This window comes from Ammodytes marinus, assembly GCF_949987685.1.
Source record: "Ammodytes marinus genome assembly, chromosome: 13".
NCBI classification, from domain to species: Eukaryota; Metazoa; Chordata; class Actinopteri; order Uranoscopiformes; family Ammodytidae; genus Ammodytes; species Ammodytes marinus.
Genome location: NC_137217.1, coordinates 11,520,715 through 11,537,085, shown reverse-complemented (window position 1 = coordinate 11,537,085; position 16,371 = coordinate 11,520,715). Strand labels below are relative to the sequence as shown.

Below are 16,371 nucleotides of genomic sequence, written 5' to 3'. Positions count from 1 at the left end.
ATAAACAGATGTGACGGATTGTTTTGTCTATAAAATCAAATTCACCGATGACTCATTATGTGAATAATCACGGTGAGAGACTACAGTGGTTGAAATCAAACTTTTGCAAAGTTAACCACAAATAAAAAATACGGTGTCGTCATTGTTATTTGATTTGCTACATAACCTTGTTAAAATTAAGCCCAGGCTTAGAGGTATACAGTATATGGTATTGCTGTTGCCCAGCATAATGAGCTTAGTTTTAATTTCCAACTTCAGTCTTGTATATTGCTATTGATAATATTAATTTGAATGACATTTTAAGATCAAGTTAATTTTCAAAGATTATTCTACAATATAAATGATATTTGTAGTGGATCTGGCTACAATTAAAAACACACATTACATGGCAGGAGTAAATATGCATATACTGTATACTGTACAAGAAATACCATGAAGGGTCCAGTTAATTTGAGATGCCATAAAAGTTCACAAAGGATGCTGTATGGAATGTATATTACAATGAATGTGTTTGGCTGTATGTTAACAACCAGTGCCAAAGATAAAGGTTAAGTGCCATGAATGATTTGCCTCTTTAAAAAAGAAGAATTATTGTTTGAAAAATGCCTCAACCATCAACAGAATAATTAAATCATAAAGGACGAATGCAAAATTGTACCTTTAAGACATCTGAATGGAGAAAGTAAAATAAGCTATGCACACAGCATACCTATTGGTGGTGAGCTAAGATATAATACACTAATAAAGGTAGAGCCGATAGTCTCATGTGATATTAATTATATTGATAATTATACTGCTTGCTCTTTTTTTTAAATGATGCTAATCAACTGGAATACACTGCATTAAAGCCTATATGAACTTGTATGTAGGGGATAAGAGTAGAACTAGGGTATCCACACTGTAAATATGTAATTTAGGACCAGCAAGTAATTTGCAAAAAGACAGAAATGTATTTGTATGATTGAGGTGTTGCTTCAGGCAGAATTGAAAGAGATTTCAATGGGGCGCATTATGATGTTAAGGATGGATGGGATGTTTATTATGTGCATAAATGATGTATCAGGAGCAAAAGAAAAACCAAAAACATACAGAAAGGTGAGAGGGCCATCCACAGTGTTTCCTCATTCAAAAACCATGGCAGCTAGATAGAATCTTTACAAACTGTACCATGATATCAATGAACAAAATATCTGACATCATCAATGCATGTATAAAGATTTCCAGAATTGTGTAAGCTGCTACCATCCTGAGCACTGACATCCTGTCAGAGAATCATAAAACACACCATGTAGACCTTTTCTTTTATGATAACTAGCAGATAACAAGACAAAAAGAAAGACATATAACTGATTATGTCATCAGCATTAGTCCAAAATGTATACATGGAAAAATATTGTAGTTAAAAAAATATTGGTTGAAGGTAATGACTGTAGGGCTCAACAGCTGCCCAAATGTCCCGGACAACAAGATCCGAATCACTATTAAACATTTCATTTGACTTGATAGTCCCTTGTTGACAACCATTATTTTTGACTGTGACATAAAAACAAGCAAATAAAACAAATAAAAAATGCTGGTTTCATGGCCATAGTATAGAAGGAAAAAGCTATCGCATTTATTTGCTCTTGTGGACAGAGTGTAATGGCCCTACGTCAACAGTCGACCAGTTGCTAAAGCAACAAGAGCCACATGTGAAACAAACATCACCGTCTCGCTTACTCTGTCATTTAGGGACAAGAGTTTTTCAAGATATGGAAAAGTGACAATACTATTATACTGCACATTGTAATACAAACACAGGTTATCCTTGAAAAACTACTGGGAGCAACTTACCTCATTATTTTTGAGGATTTTTCAATCTTGTGATTGTGCAATACAGAAAAAAACCTCTTCATCACTGTTAATTTTCTTTTGCATTTTTTTGGCGAAGCTTATTTTATGATGATCAACAACTCCAACATAGCTTTCATTTTGGCAACCAATTGAATTTTGGCTGAAGGTATAAAGCAAACATTATTCTAATAGTAATTATTAACAGCTGGTGGTTTAATTTATAGTAAATGTTCTGTTTCCAACCCCAAATACTTTTTCTGAAGAGGCGTAAACAGTATGCTTGAAAAATATTGGAATAGTCGTTTATACCACAGACTGTCCTTGTAGCTACACATTGACAGCAAAAGACATCCCCCCCACCAACCAACCCAGGTACAAAACCCTCAGGTCAGTCTTGAGATGATATCTCCACTGACCTTCTGCTGCTAGTTCAACCAGGCTGAGGTGGTGTCTCAAAGGCTTATAGTAAGCTATCGGTCATATGAGGGACGGACTAAGACACACGTATAATACCCTAGGCGCCAATTTAAAGGCTGGTTTTCTAAGAGCACCAATACTGTGTAGAAATAAAATCACTATACCGCAAAAAACGTTTTAAATTTGTTCTCGTCAAGCTCTGAATCCCAGTTGCATTGTTAGAATACTTCTACGAATATATTTCCCTCTTTCCACACTACAGCAGTCTTGTTGTCATGAGTGGGACTTATCAATAGCCTCTTCGTCTGCACTTTCTGGAATACATTTACAAGCCAAGTTTGGAATGTTGTGTGGTGACTTCCACACCATTAAGCTTTTGCAGGCAGTTTAGGCAAAGGCTGCATTTGTATGCAATATTTAAAATAAAGAGAGCGAGAGCGAGAGAGAGAGGGAGAGAGAGAGAGAAAGAGAGAAAGAGAGAAAGAGAGAGAGAGAGAGAGAGAGAGAGACCTGTGGGTTCCTGGACTTCATGAGAAGTGAGAAATGGCAACAGAGGATATAAACTGTCAGGCTGTATATCACACAGGGGATTAATCTGTGTTTCATACGGACGGGGCTTTACTGAATGAAAATCTCTGCTTCCATTTTCCGCAGCTCTCTATGACTAACATGGAATATTGAGCAGAAGAGCATCAAGGTTTTCTAAAGATCCTTGCTGAATTATGTATAACTACAGAAGCGCTTGGATAAACTCAGCACCGCTGCAATTGCCTGCTAAAGCTATTGCCCATAGCCCTTCGCTGCTTGACCTTCCTCTCAATTACCTACAGTACAGAGCATTTTTCATGTCAACACAATCAATTTTGGTTTTCCCGGCCTTATCCAATTGTGCTTTTACGCCTATAACTGGAGCTCAAACGCTGATATTCTCTGGGTTGTGTTTCAACATACACATAAGAGTGGGAAACAGTAGGAAGAGGTGCAGTAGTTTGCTGACAGAACATTGGTATGGAATTCCAACATGTGTGTATTGATTATATGTAATGCGATTAGAAACACACCCTTGTGAGGGATGCAAGTGGCCTTCACTGACCTTTGTCTATTAATAATGTAATTAATTGGTTGATTCTCTGCCAATTTAGTTGTCAGATATGAAGCACGACATGGATTGAATATTAATCCAGTAGCAGACAAGCATTTAACCCGAGTGTCAATAGCTGTAACATCAAACTTACAAAACACTGATATAGGAAAAATGAATTACTTCAAACACTTGATTGGTAGGAGTCTCACACCTGAGAAGCTTTTAGAGTAAGCCTTAATTCCTTCACAGACTATGTTCTAGATTCATGGACAGAAAACTCCCAGAAAACAAACAATTATCTCTTTGGGCCTCCCACTCACACCTCATGTTTGAAGAAAAAATATGAACTCCGAGCATAGGCTATACGCTGCAGTTGAACAGAGTATTGGTAACACATTTCTGCAACACTGTAAAAATAATGCTGGAAAAGCTTACCAAAGTCCCCAGGGACAAAGATGTCATAGACGCAGCTCTGGCCTCTGGTGTAATTATGTGGGTAGTTTGGGGACAGCACAGTTCCCTCTGAACCTGTGAAGTGGCCTCCACAGGGAGCTGTGTGGACGGGAAAGGAAGCAACAGAGAAGCACAGTTAACTTATATGAAACATCCAGCTCATGATACCTGAGGCAATACAATGCAATCAGCAAACACATTTTAACACGGCACAAGTGCACAGGTAAGCAGTTCTCATATCACACACAAAATACACCTTTAAACTTTCAGCTGCTGACAAATAATACAATAAGTTTGCCCAGCATAACAAAATAATGTGATACCTGACAAACATTGAGTAGACATTTACAAATGGAAAGTGAGCTGATAAAGGACATTCAAATGGAACCATGGGTTGTGTTTACGGGGTTAAAACCTGAAACGGGAAAAAAAACAGCCGGAAAAATACTGTTTGCCTTCAAAACACATAAAAACAACATCAATCAACAAAACACACAATCACAAAAAAGTTCCACATGCCTGTGACTTTAATCATGCCATATTCCCCAGCAGCCTATTTTGGGAAACTCCATTATTCAGCTCAAATAGGCTTTGAGTCAGCAGATTATGTACAAACATATAGGACAAAAGGTCCAGCTGCTCCTGTTTAGAGGTGGCTGGATCATTAATTACAGTGGTAAAATATTAGAAGCTTAGAGAATACCATATAATAATATCTATGTCATCTTAGTATGACATAGTAGAGAGGTATGAGGCCCACATCCACAGAGGAACCGACATGTCTTGAAGAGCACCATCATCATTGTGTCACCAGATATATAACTAGTGACTAGGTTAATCAATGTACTTTGGGGTCTGTCCTGCACCTGTGTAGAATCCCAGAGTCCTATCTTAAGCTGTTAATGTTGTACAGAATTTGCCAAGAGGCCATTTAACGCAGGTGCCTTGGACCGCACGGACCAAGCCATCAGGTGAGGGAGCCTCAACTGTAAACAAACGCAAACGTATTTGTTGTAGAGAAACAGTCACCAGCTGCGCTGAAACCCCTGTGGCTGAACCAATGCACATGTCACTGATGTTTTGTCGAGCACAGCACAGGAGAGGAGAGGATGAGCAAAAGTGAAAGAAAGATGGATCAGCAATTTATCTGGCGCTTGGTCGTTGGGAGTAGCAGGTGGCATGTAATCAAACATATGTGATAACTGCAAGTGGGACTCAAGCTGATTTGTTCAGAGATAGTACCACAGTGGTTGATGAATTTGAGAATGCTGCAGGTGGGAAGGAGGGCACAATGTACTGTCAAGAAACAGCAGGTGACAGCTAGCCTGGCATTCCCAGACCTGCCACTCGCCTGTTGGTCTGGACACTCTCCGTTGAAGCTTTTTCAAAAAGACCAGAAATCTGGGCTCACGTTTCAATTGGTTGGATCTAATATGGGAGCCCTTTGTATGGTACTCTGGGGAGGACGTAACCGGATGACGACAGTGACGTGCATGCGACGTTGAAGCCGTGATAGTAAACATCAAAGATGGCTGCGGATGTGTTGTGTGAGTTTGAGACTGCTTTGGCCTCGACCCTTTACGATTTGGAAGACGGCACTCAAATATTTCATTAGCAAGTAAGTGGAATGTTCTGTTTTGCCCACCGACCACGGCAAACGTTTAATTTAACAGTTTAACAGCTGTTCGCTAAACGAACGGGGCTTACGTCACCTTGTGCATCGCTCTGATTGGTTGTAGTGCTATCCAACTGCGTGCAGTGGCATTTGAAATGCACGAGTATGAGCCGCCCCTTGAGTTGGAAATTACTATTGATCGTGGCCAGGCCCTCTATCGTTCAAGATATCAGGGTCTGGATTTCCAGGCTAGGTGACAGCAGCAATAAGGACAGAAAGGGATTTTCAAAAAATTGTTTAATGATCCCATTCTGACAGGTGTCTGTAGTGCAAGAACAATGCGAACCCTATTAATTTGTGTTCTGTAAAAGACTGATGGTTAGGAATAACCAAGATCCCAGAAAAAGTTGGATGTAACTTCGTAAATAAAATATCCAGTTTTTTTAAGGGACATAGAAACACAGGAAAAAGAAATGTTGAATTTCAAGAGTGCTCAGATTATCGTGAACTACTTATTATACCCCAAGGAAGTTTTATGTGTGATTTATAGTTGTATGTTACCTAGTAAAGAAACATGAGAATGCTGCCTTACAAACAGAAAGGCAGCTGAAACTAAAGAGTTTTTAAAGTTTTTAGATTTTCAAATAGTTACATTAAAAGGATATTAACCCAGCCCTTTGAAACAGAAACAGGAAATAATGGAGCCACCTCAGAACAATAGGACAATGTTGAAAAAATATAATTGTATTTAAACATTAACTTCTACGTATATCACAGTGTGATTGTTGATGTCCACTATGCCATTCAACAATAATTGCAATAGGATCATTATTGTTGGCAATTGCAGACTTTTTAATGTAAACTGCATGTTTTTCTTTTATGAGAAATACTATTAAATTCGGCAAACTGCTAAATAATGTAAAGGGACTGGAGCTGGCTTTATCTGCTACAGTTATTAGATTAAGCATTCAGACTAATACGTCAACAGGTAAATTTTGGTCTGAAAGACAAAATACTAAATTCAGAGTCGCTAATGGACCCTTTAGTAACGTGCATAACCCAATCTGTTCAGTAAAGTTACACAGGTGTCAACTGTAAAAGTATTGAAAACCTCCCTGGTGTGAGGGTGGGTGCCGTTGTTTCCCACTGCAGAAAAGGAGAGCTACATTCTTAGTCAACCTTGGCAAATAAAATAGTTTGATAAGTATTAAAAATTATAATGCTACTTGAGGGAGGAGCACTGGGTAGTTGCCTTAAAATTTCACATATCTTCTCTGCTTGACAACATAATCACTGTTACTCATGCATTCTACATAATGCCTACAATGCAGATTTCTCTTTCTATCATAAACAATTGGCACATCATGAACATACATCATGAAAAATTTAAATTCCAACTTTAAACTAACTCTGAAGACCAAGACTTGTCAATTCATTTTCTTTAATTAACCTTACCACAAAGGTTGTCTTGCACCTTGTGAATTCAGGTCCTTGCCTATCATGAATGTATAATCATGCTCTATTTTGGGACATTGAATTAGTTTTAATTGTAGTTTATTCCACGTTGTATGCATTTGGATTCATTTCTGTTCATTTATGTGATAGGCTCACTAGGCTAGAGTGCTCTAATTGTTCTTAAACTTCTTTAATTTAATCTCCTGATTTTGTATCCATACCTTTATTACATTTAATTTCCGGCTATTAAAATGAATCATAAATGACCTGCAATGATTTAAGTGCTCAGCTCTACATCAATAACGCAGACTTCTCCCCTCTGAGTTTGCTTGTATTCCACACATGCATAGGTCCTGGTTTCACAAAGTATCAAGTATTGACTGAACAGCAGTGTGGTTCTCTGCTTCTCAGGCTGTTAATTTAGTGTTAATGTTATGTTAGAATTGGAGCCGTGATGGTGGCTGACTGTTAGCCTGGTCCAACCAGACCATCGTACTTCATTTCATTTGTACAGAAGGTCTGGAAGTGCTGTAATTGGCAAACGTTCACTCACTTGGAGGCGGGTGTCTGTTGAAGTTTAAAACTATTGGATCTGCCCAGTGCCACTCTGGATTAGCCAACCAATTGCATAACGTTTGGTCGTCACGTGTGTCATGAGCCGGCTTCTGGCGGTGCGTTCCAGTTGGACAGGGAACTCGGAAATTTCCGACTTCACTATATTGTGGTCTATGGATCTACCGGTACCTGGCAACGGTAACTTGTTAGAGCCTAACGTTTAGTTATTTGGACGAGAAAGGTTGTCGGCATCCATACTTTCGCGAGCAGATGCACTGGAACACAGACAGGACGGAACTCGGAACTACCAAGTCGGAAATCTCCTTCTTCCGAGTATAAAGGAACGCAGCATTCAATTGAAACTGGAGCGCGACTTCGACGTCATCGTTCTCAGCCATTGCTGATTGGACACACAGAAATCTGTTCGAGCAGGATCCCAATAATACGCCCCATCACCAGACTGACTACTGAAGGTAAAATGAAATTTGGCCGGATGTAGGTAGGCGGGCGGAGCCAGGCTAGCTGACTGTTACAGACTGTAGCTCCCAACTTCAGTGATTTTATTTTTTTACTTGACTTAATTTGTGTCTATTTTTGATTTTGGGTTTCTCCTTCTTGTTCTACTTATTGCACTACTGGCTCCTCATTTGGGAGGTCTGCTGGCTCTCCTGGCGTTGTTATTCTGCCCACCGTGGAAACGAGTCAACAAGTTACTTAACCACTGCTGCCTGGTATAGGACCCAAAACCCTGTTGAGATGAAGCGCAGGTTTCGTGGATACAGAACTGGTGCCAAACAAATAGAAAGAAAGATGAAATATATAGTGTTTCTCCCCTCAATGGTCATGGGAAATGAGAGGTCCCTGGGGAAAAAGATGGACGAGTATGGAGCACTTACGAGGACATGGCAGGGGTTGCTGCAGGGCAATATATAATGTATTTTACCAGCAGGAAATAAGTTCTGACTTCAATGCCAGCGTCCCCGGCTTAAATTCTGTGCCGACAGAGAGAAACGTCTTAAGAGTATGAAGAAGAAAGGAAGATGAATAATGCTGTTTGTGAACAACAGATGGTGCCACCATGGACACATCAGAGTGAAAGTGAGACTGCACTCCCGATATTGACCTGTTGACAGGGAGTTTTTATCCATATTATCTGCCCAGATAGTTCACATGTATGTATAATGAGATAAGTGTAGTGTCACACCGCACACATACACTGTTCTGCAGCAAGCAGTGACCTCAAGGACTGTGAGGAGGTGGTCCTGGACAACAGACTGGACTGGAAATGCTAAATGTAGGCTGTCTACAGGAAGAGACAGATTAGATTCAGCAGGGGGGTTTTGGTGGGAGGCACCTTCAACTTCCTTGCAACAAACACATTACGTACAAGCAGCGGACTGTGAGAAGATATTCACTGATTTTGACAACAAGCATTTTCCAGAATCACTGATTCCACCTTTAATTGCCAATGGTAATAACCATCTACAATTATTCCCTTCTGTACTGGGAGAGGGGAATCCTTCAATCAGCGGACATGCACTTTGTACATTTTAATCTTTCCTTTTTAATATTTTTTTAATTAATTTTGATTTATTTGCTGCTGCAATAATACAATTTCTCAAAGGGGATGAATACAGAGTTTATGTATCCTTTTATCCATAAATGATACCTCTCACCTTGACAGCTTGGCTTTGTTCTGTCCCACTCTGGTCTCTTGCTGTTGCCCATGACACACGTCAGAGTGGAGTAGCCCTGTAGCAGGTAGCCAGCCTCACAATGGAATGTCACCATAGATCCCAGCTTGTAGTCAGTACCCATTCTAGTGCCATTCATCATATTTCCTGGATCAAAACACGCCTCCCGCAGTTTTGCTGCCAATCAGAAGAATAAAGCTTTCAGAACAGTGACAACTGTATATATATATACATATTAGAGGTGGGCATAGATTAATTTTTTTAATCTAGATTAATCTAGATTAATTTTGGAATTAATCTAGATTAATCTAGATTAAAATGGCTCATTTGAATTCATTCATAATATGTGTGTGCTCCCTAAATAATGACTCAAAGTAAGTCTTTGAGAACGTGTTTCTCAAGCCAGGTGGCGCATCAGACCAGGGGCTCATCTCCTGTGCAGGTGCACACCTAATGCATCAAGTTAACTTGCGTGCAGAAAGAGGATGTCACGGAACTCATGTCCGTTAGCTTTTCAATATAAGACTGTCAAAATAAAAGTCCCGCAAAACAATCGTTATTTTGGGGATTAACTTCTCCGCGTGAGAAATTTGAGTTGTAGGCTAGCGTGTGAGAGTGTGAGCTGGTTGATATGAGTGTGTCTCACGGCCAAAAGGGTGAGACTTGGCAGCTCTGTCAGTTGTCAAACAAAGCGGACGGACGTGGTCTCTATAGCAACGAGATCAGCTGAGATATCACTGATAAAAAAAAATATTGTTTCCATAATGATTTCCTTAGCCTTAAGCCATAGGCTAGCCTACATGTTGTGTAATTCAGTGATTTTCAACCTTTAATGAGTCGAGGCTATGCATTGGCTTTGGCGATTTCCCTTGCCTCTTTTTTTTCTCTCCACACAAAGCTCTCCCATTACACACACGCATGCCCCGGCCGCTTCCGAGAGCACAGACTGTTAGAACTCCTACAGTAAACCAATTCCGCATTGCACAAGGTGCAAACAACCTTGGTCTTGTCGAGGTTTCCATTGGGAAACGCAGCACGTTAACGCCGTTATCGGCCCACCACTAATACATATATAATATATATATATAATAAGAGTGGTTTGTTACTAGGCATAGATAGGAATTATAGTTAGAGACTTAAAGTCCATGTTTGATCTAGCAAAACTGTGTTTTGATCAATAAAAGTAACATGGTAAACAAGGTGGAAAGAGAAAAGGGTGAATACAAGTTTATTCTTACAACTGTCATAAGCATTTAAAAATAGTTTTGCCCAGTAGCATACTTCAAAGACATTGTTTCATAATTAATGTATATATGTATCCAACTAAATCCCCTGCTGTAATACATGAACATATTCTGTAAAAAAAACATGTAGAATCCCACTTGCATAGGCCTTCAGAGTACCTTTATATTCCAAATGAAAGCCGGTGTAGCTCACAGAGCCATCGCTGCGAAATGCCAAGTACATGAAGTTGGAAGTGCTCTCAATTTTTTCAGGAAGTTTACTGTCCTGGAAACTACCAATCAGATGAGCGCTGCTGTCTGGACCATCGTAGATATACAAGAAATCATAGTTGGGCTCAATACTGAAGCTGTAGAAGAAACAGACAGATGAGGGATACAACAGTTATTATTTTATCAAGTCTTACAGGCAGACTGTTTGTGAGATTTGGAATGTATTCAGGTTCCAAAATTAAAGTGTGCACGGCAGTGATAGAAGTGAGTCATGCCAAGCGATTTGTTTTTGCATCTCCACACAAAGAGATAAAAAAAAAAAGATATTTCCCCCAAGAGGTGAGAAGAGATTAAATTGTTGTGACACTGCACTGGCACAACATCTCCCAGACGGCAATGGCAATGCAGTGTGAAAAGATCGTTTCATATTGTAGCGCTGTATATCAAATCACAGGCCGCAGAGAGAGAGAGAGAGAGAGAGAGAGAGAAGAGCATTTGTTTTCAAAATAATGAGCGTAGTTTATGTTTATGACGTAAAATGTAAATAGCTTGGAGATAATTACATTTGAGTTGGATCCAATTTAAAATCATAACTCCATCCTTTCATTATATATTCCCAAGAGAGAAAGCAGCATTGTGCTAACTCTATTAGATGTTTGTTTTGAATGACAAAGTTAAAAAAGAAACACAGGACTATGGGACTTTCTCTCGTTTAGCTCAAGAAGACGACAAACTGTGTGGGAGTGCAGCAAGAGACCATGTACCCAAGCTCCTTCTCCAGCCCTTCATGAATCAATCAACTATATAAAATAATAACAGTCAAGCGTATCACTGCCCGTAGGCTCAACTTTGAATTTCCCCTGCCACTGCTTTATGCTAAGATTGCAATTAATAATGCAAAGTTTACAGTCTGCGTATCATTCAGCCTAGGAAATGAGTTGGACTCATATCACAATTCTGCCTGCAATATACAGTATTCGTCCATAAATATTTCTTTATCACATTTCAGCAAAGTGGCAGAAATAGCTGCATTCTAGGTGTTTGTAAATGCACTGCTGCATTCCCACTATCTCCCAACGCACCTGTACTTTAACTCAGGTCCCCTGCTTAACACACATGGTCAACTTTGCTCAATACTATGATGTTATAGCTGGTTCCACTGCAGAAAACAAGCAATTCCAAGGCACAACCTGAGCCGCTGTGCAATCAATAAGAACTGACTCCATTCTTTTTCAGGGGGGCCACAAACATACCACAGGTTTAGGGTAAAGCTCCATCTTGTAAGCTACTAGAACATTTACTGTACTTTAAGGACACAACTTTTTTTTTACTGTCTCTTTTGTCACATTGTTCATATCCTGTAGAATCCTACTTATTTTAAATAGCTTACAGTTACTCTAAATTGTATCTGGATATTTTCCCATACTCAGTGTTTTATGATTTGCCTCATAGCAAGTAAACAAAGCAAATGGACCTTATAGCAGCTCATATTACCTGATGAAGGCCAAGGAAATGACATAGTCAGAGTGGACAGCAATAAGCCAGTCACAGTCTTTGCTGTGTGGGTAGGGGTGTGGGTAGTTGGGAGACAGGATGAATCCCGAAGATCCGGTCACATTCCCTCCACAAGGAGCTTGTAAGGTTAAAGGAGAGTAGATATTACTCAAAAAGATTCACACAGTGAACACAATACAAATTAGAAATACTATTACCATTATTAACTACACTATAATTAAAAGAGCTACAATTGTCTTACCAAGCCATTTTATTTTTCCAATTCATTTCTGTTGAAGCCTGTTCAGTGTTTTATTGAGTGGTCAGGCACACACAAACAAAAAGTTTGTCTCTCTTCGTATCTGCACATATTACATTATAAAATATGGAATAAAGTTTAACCGAAGTCAAATTCCTTGTTTGTTCAAGCAAACCTGGCCTATGAAGCTGATTCTGATAAATATTGATAAATTAACATACAATTTTACAATATGGAGTATTTGACTGGATATATAATGTTAATTGTATGCCTCATTGTGCCAACAGATTAAAGATAAAGATACAATTATTTACTTGCTGTATTTGTTGCTGTCATTTTTCATAATGAATTTACGATTAACACTGATATAAGAATTCACTTGTTAAGACTTCTGCTGTCATTACATATTTCTGAGTCAAGGGATATTGGTATTGCATTGAGACTTACAAATGCCAAGCTCTTACCTCAACATAAAAAAACCTTGTGAAACCAGTTGGCAGCAACTCAAGAACATCTAGGTTTGTTCGGACCTACTTAGTGTCATTATTTCTAATTACATTGTAAAGTAATTAGCTGTTCAGCTCTAATAAGACACTGTGTTGTGATACTGTAGAGTACTCTAGTCTTTGGCTGCAGAAGTGAATTTGTCAACATAAGAGCTATTTTACACATCTTTAAGACATCAGTGGGAGAGAATTTAAGATTCTGCTACTTCACTCCTTCTCTCCCCCTTCCTTCAATCCAGATAGCTTCCTCCATCTTCTCCACACATCCCCCTCCTCTCTCTAGCTCACACTATCTCCCATCTCTCTCTCACCAATGCAGCTTGGAGGGCTGGGCTGCCAGTAGTATCTATTTTCCACTTGGATGCAGGTGATTCTGCTCTCCCCCTGCAATTCATATCCCGGATCACAAGAGAAGGTCACAGAGTCGCTGGGCTCCCGTCCTTCCCCATTGCGACTGCCATTCATGGGAATACCTGGATCTCTGCAAGCTGTTGCAACCGAACCTTAAGGACAAACACACGTGTGCACGCAAGTACAAGGGATCAATGAACAGAGAACACACATTCACACACACACAATGAGTTTCATATCATATGGTAGACAGCTGCCAAGCTGAAACTGTAGCGCAAACAGTGGTAGAGCACAGAGCCAATTACAGACTGATATCAGCCTGCTGTGTTTCCCTAATCTGTTTTCTTAAATCACAGCTGTGGAGCGGCCCAGTGCCAGCAGAATAAGTTGTTCAAATCTGATGGATTCTTCAAATTTTCCCATTTTGAAAGACTCTACTAAGAGACTGAATGTAGTTAAGTATATTGCAGTTTGGTGTTCTATGTTGGTAAAATATAAACACAAAATTCGAATACATCTAGCAGAAATACAACAGATAAAAAAAAATCTAAATGTATACAGGATCATTGATGTGTTTAATAGATGACACACAGCACAATACAGTTAATTATGTATTCAAAATATAGATAATCTACATCGTGATAAAGAGCTTGATTAATGCCAAATGGACGATGAATAAAACTGACATTTATCCATGTAATTTAAGGTTTAAGGAAATGTTCAACCCAAATAAATGTCTAATCAAACAGCATAATATATAAGGGAAGGTCTACAGAAGTTCACTGAACACAACCAAGTTTTTGGTTCTGACAACCACTAGCCATAGGCAAATCGTGTATTCAAGTTCAGTATACATCTCTAGAGTTAATTCTAACTTCAAACATGTAGTTGGTTTCTAAATTATCAAAGAAATTCAGAACATTTATACTTAATCATAGATGTGATTTGAGGTATTATGGAACAGCTGTACTTGGTTTGAAACTACTCATCAGCAGAACATGCAGACTGCATTAGTATTATAGAAGCGAAAATTGCACAGGAGACTTATCAGTAAACAGTGAAATACCTGGGACTTTCACTGCGCTCTGGACAACACTCAAGATTACAAAACGTTGAAAGAAATCCACATGACAAGAGGAAAAGATCAAATGAAAAGCTTCACTATGCTTTTGTTTGATTTTTTTTTTACTTTTACAATATTACGATCAGTAAGAGAAAACATATGACAGTAAAGATATTCAATAAATCAACTTCTCAGAAGGAAATACTCACTGGAAAAGTCAATGGCAAAGCCGGACTTGGTGATATAAAAGTCAGTCTCAAACTGAATGGTGACGATGTTGAGAGTGGAGTGGATTCCTTCAGGTAGCAGCGAGCCGCTAACCTCCTTTAGACACATCTCGTTCTCAGGAGGCCCGTCCCACACCTTCAGGATGTCGTGGGACGCCTCTGTGTCGAAAGCAAGAAACTGGAGACTGGGACAGGTGAACACAAGAGATCGTTACCTTGGCTTAGTTTAGTCTTCGATTTAGTCAGTTAAGTCTTTGCATTTAAAATATGATCAGAGTAAGAAGGATTAAGCTTATACAGCAGTTTATTTATATCTAGAGCCTGTGTCCCCATGCTGTTGGGCATTTCAATTGAGATTTGGTGTCATCAATCAATTTCTGCCAAAGTTAGAAGGACAAGAGCACTGACCTATCTGAAATCTCATCAAGATGGCTGAGTGCCTGAAGCAGCTCGTCTGACAAAGAATGTGTGGCTGTCTTTATGAAATCATACAATGTTCACTTTGACCTCCTAGCCTAAATGGTTTTTATTTAACATTAATACTAGCAGATCTTGATTAGATAAAAAAAACTAAAAAACATTTCCATGCCACAGGAAAGGTCTGCCGCGTGCTGTCACAGTGTCTACAAAGTCCCTCACCCAATCATTGTTAATGGAGCTTTTACTTTTGATGATGACATCTAGCTTTGGAGGATAATCCCTCAGGGTTAGAATCTTAACATTTCATAGAAAACCTTTTTAGTATCTTTTTATCTCTAAGTCTTTTGAAGTCGGGTCAAGTTAGGATGGCCTCAGTTAATTTAAGATGTATCTAAATCATCTTCCATCAGTTCATTTCTAGGCAATTTCCTTGTGTTTAAAATATAGTCTCCTGATAACATCAATTAAATTCCCAGTTTCCTAATTTGCTTTTGTTGATTTTAACTTTCTTTACAATTTATGACTAATATTTCAAGTATTGACCAAGTAATGACACTCAATACAATGACCATATTTTGATAGATCATGCAGATGTTAATCAACATATTGTAAAATATATAGTTTTCTTTTAATTATGAAGTGCTTGGAGTTATACAACAACGGCAAACGTTAGTAAATGTTATTGGCAATTTGTATTACCTGACAATGTTACCAGAGTTGACCTCAATTGTCCAGGTGCACCTCAGGTTGTTGTCGTAGGGGAAGGGGTAACCAGGAGAGAGGATACGCCCTGTAGACTCACCCTTGAAACTGCCACCACACTCCGCTACATGCACACACACACAAAGGAACACAATATACATCAGGAAATAGGGGAAACATGCACACACAAGCAAATACCTTTACAGTATGTTAAAACCAAATACATAACTAATACCATCAAAGATCAAGCTCAGTGAAGTTTAGTCTACAATATGGGCTAATGAGCAACAGCTTAAGCTCTGCTGAAAATGAACAATTTTCTTTTTCATACAGGTAATGGGACTCGAAAGGGGGCTTCCTGCCTGTGCAGAGGTACTCAGACGCTAAACATATTTTGTCTCTAAGCATGTCTCTTTATGATGCTATTAATTAACATTAAAAAAAAAATGTGTCCAGAGAATATATAGACTGGGCCATGCACTGCAGGGAGGACCCTGCTACAAATGTTAATGACTGTAGGAATATCTTATCATCCTATCTATGTTTCTCCCCTGGTTATCGTCTTGCTATCTATGTTTCAGACCAATCTGCAGTTAATTAATTGGGAAATCGCATTACATTGCCACAGTGGTAGGCTATAATCAGTAACATAACACAAGGCAAATATAAAACTCCTTGACAGGAGCCAGGTTGTGGCCGTGGAGAAATGGATGAAAATCCCATTTCAGATTCGACTCACAGATACAAAGCTCCCCATCAATATTGACTGTTCAGTGATCCAGCACTGTT

General features: G+C 39.0%; 1 protein-coding gene across 1 annotated transcript in view; it reads right to left on the bottom strand.

The window, feature by feature from the left end:
* The window catches only part of LOC307260078 (CUB and sushi domain-containing protein 3-like), a gene marked incomplete at its 5' end in the record, with an annotated part of 230,853 nt that overhangs the window by 103,637 nt on the left and 110,845 nt on the right, over positions 1-16,371 (bottom strand). Inside the window, 7 exons of the mRNA XM_080040205.1 lie at positions 3,770-3,886; positions 9,089-9,283; positions 10,510-10,697; positions 12,055-12,193; positions 13,131-13,322; positions 14,443-14,645; positions 15,580-15,706. Of these exons, the coding sequence (XP_079896331.1) occupies positions 3,770-3,886; positions 9,089-9,283; positions 10,510-10,697; positions 12,055-12,193; positions 13,131-13,322; positions 14,443-14,645; positions 15,580-15,706 (1,161 nt within the window). The remainder of the gene's footprint in view (positions 1-3,769; positions 3,887-9,088; positions 9,284-10,509; positions 10,698-12,054; positions 12,194-13,130; positions 13,323-14,442; positions 14,646-15,579; positions 15,707-16,371) is intronic.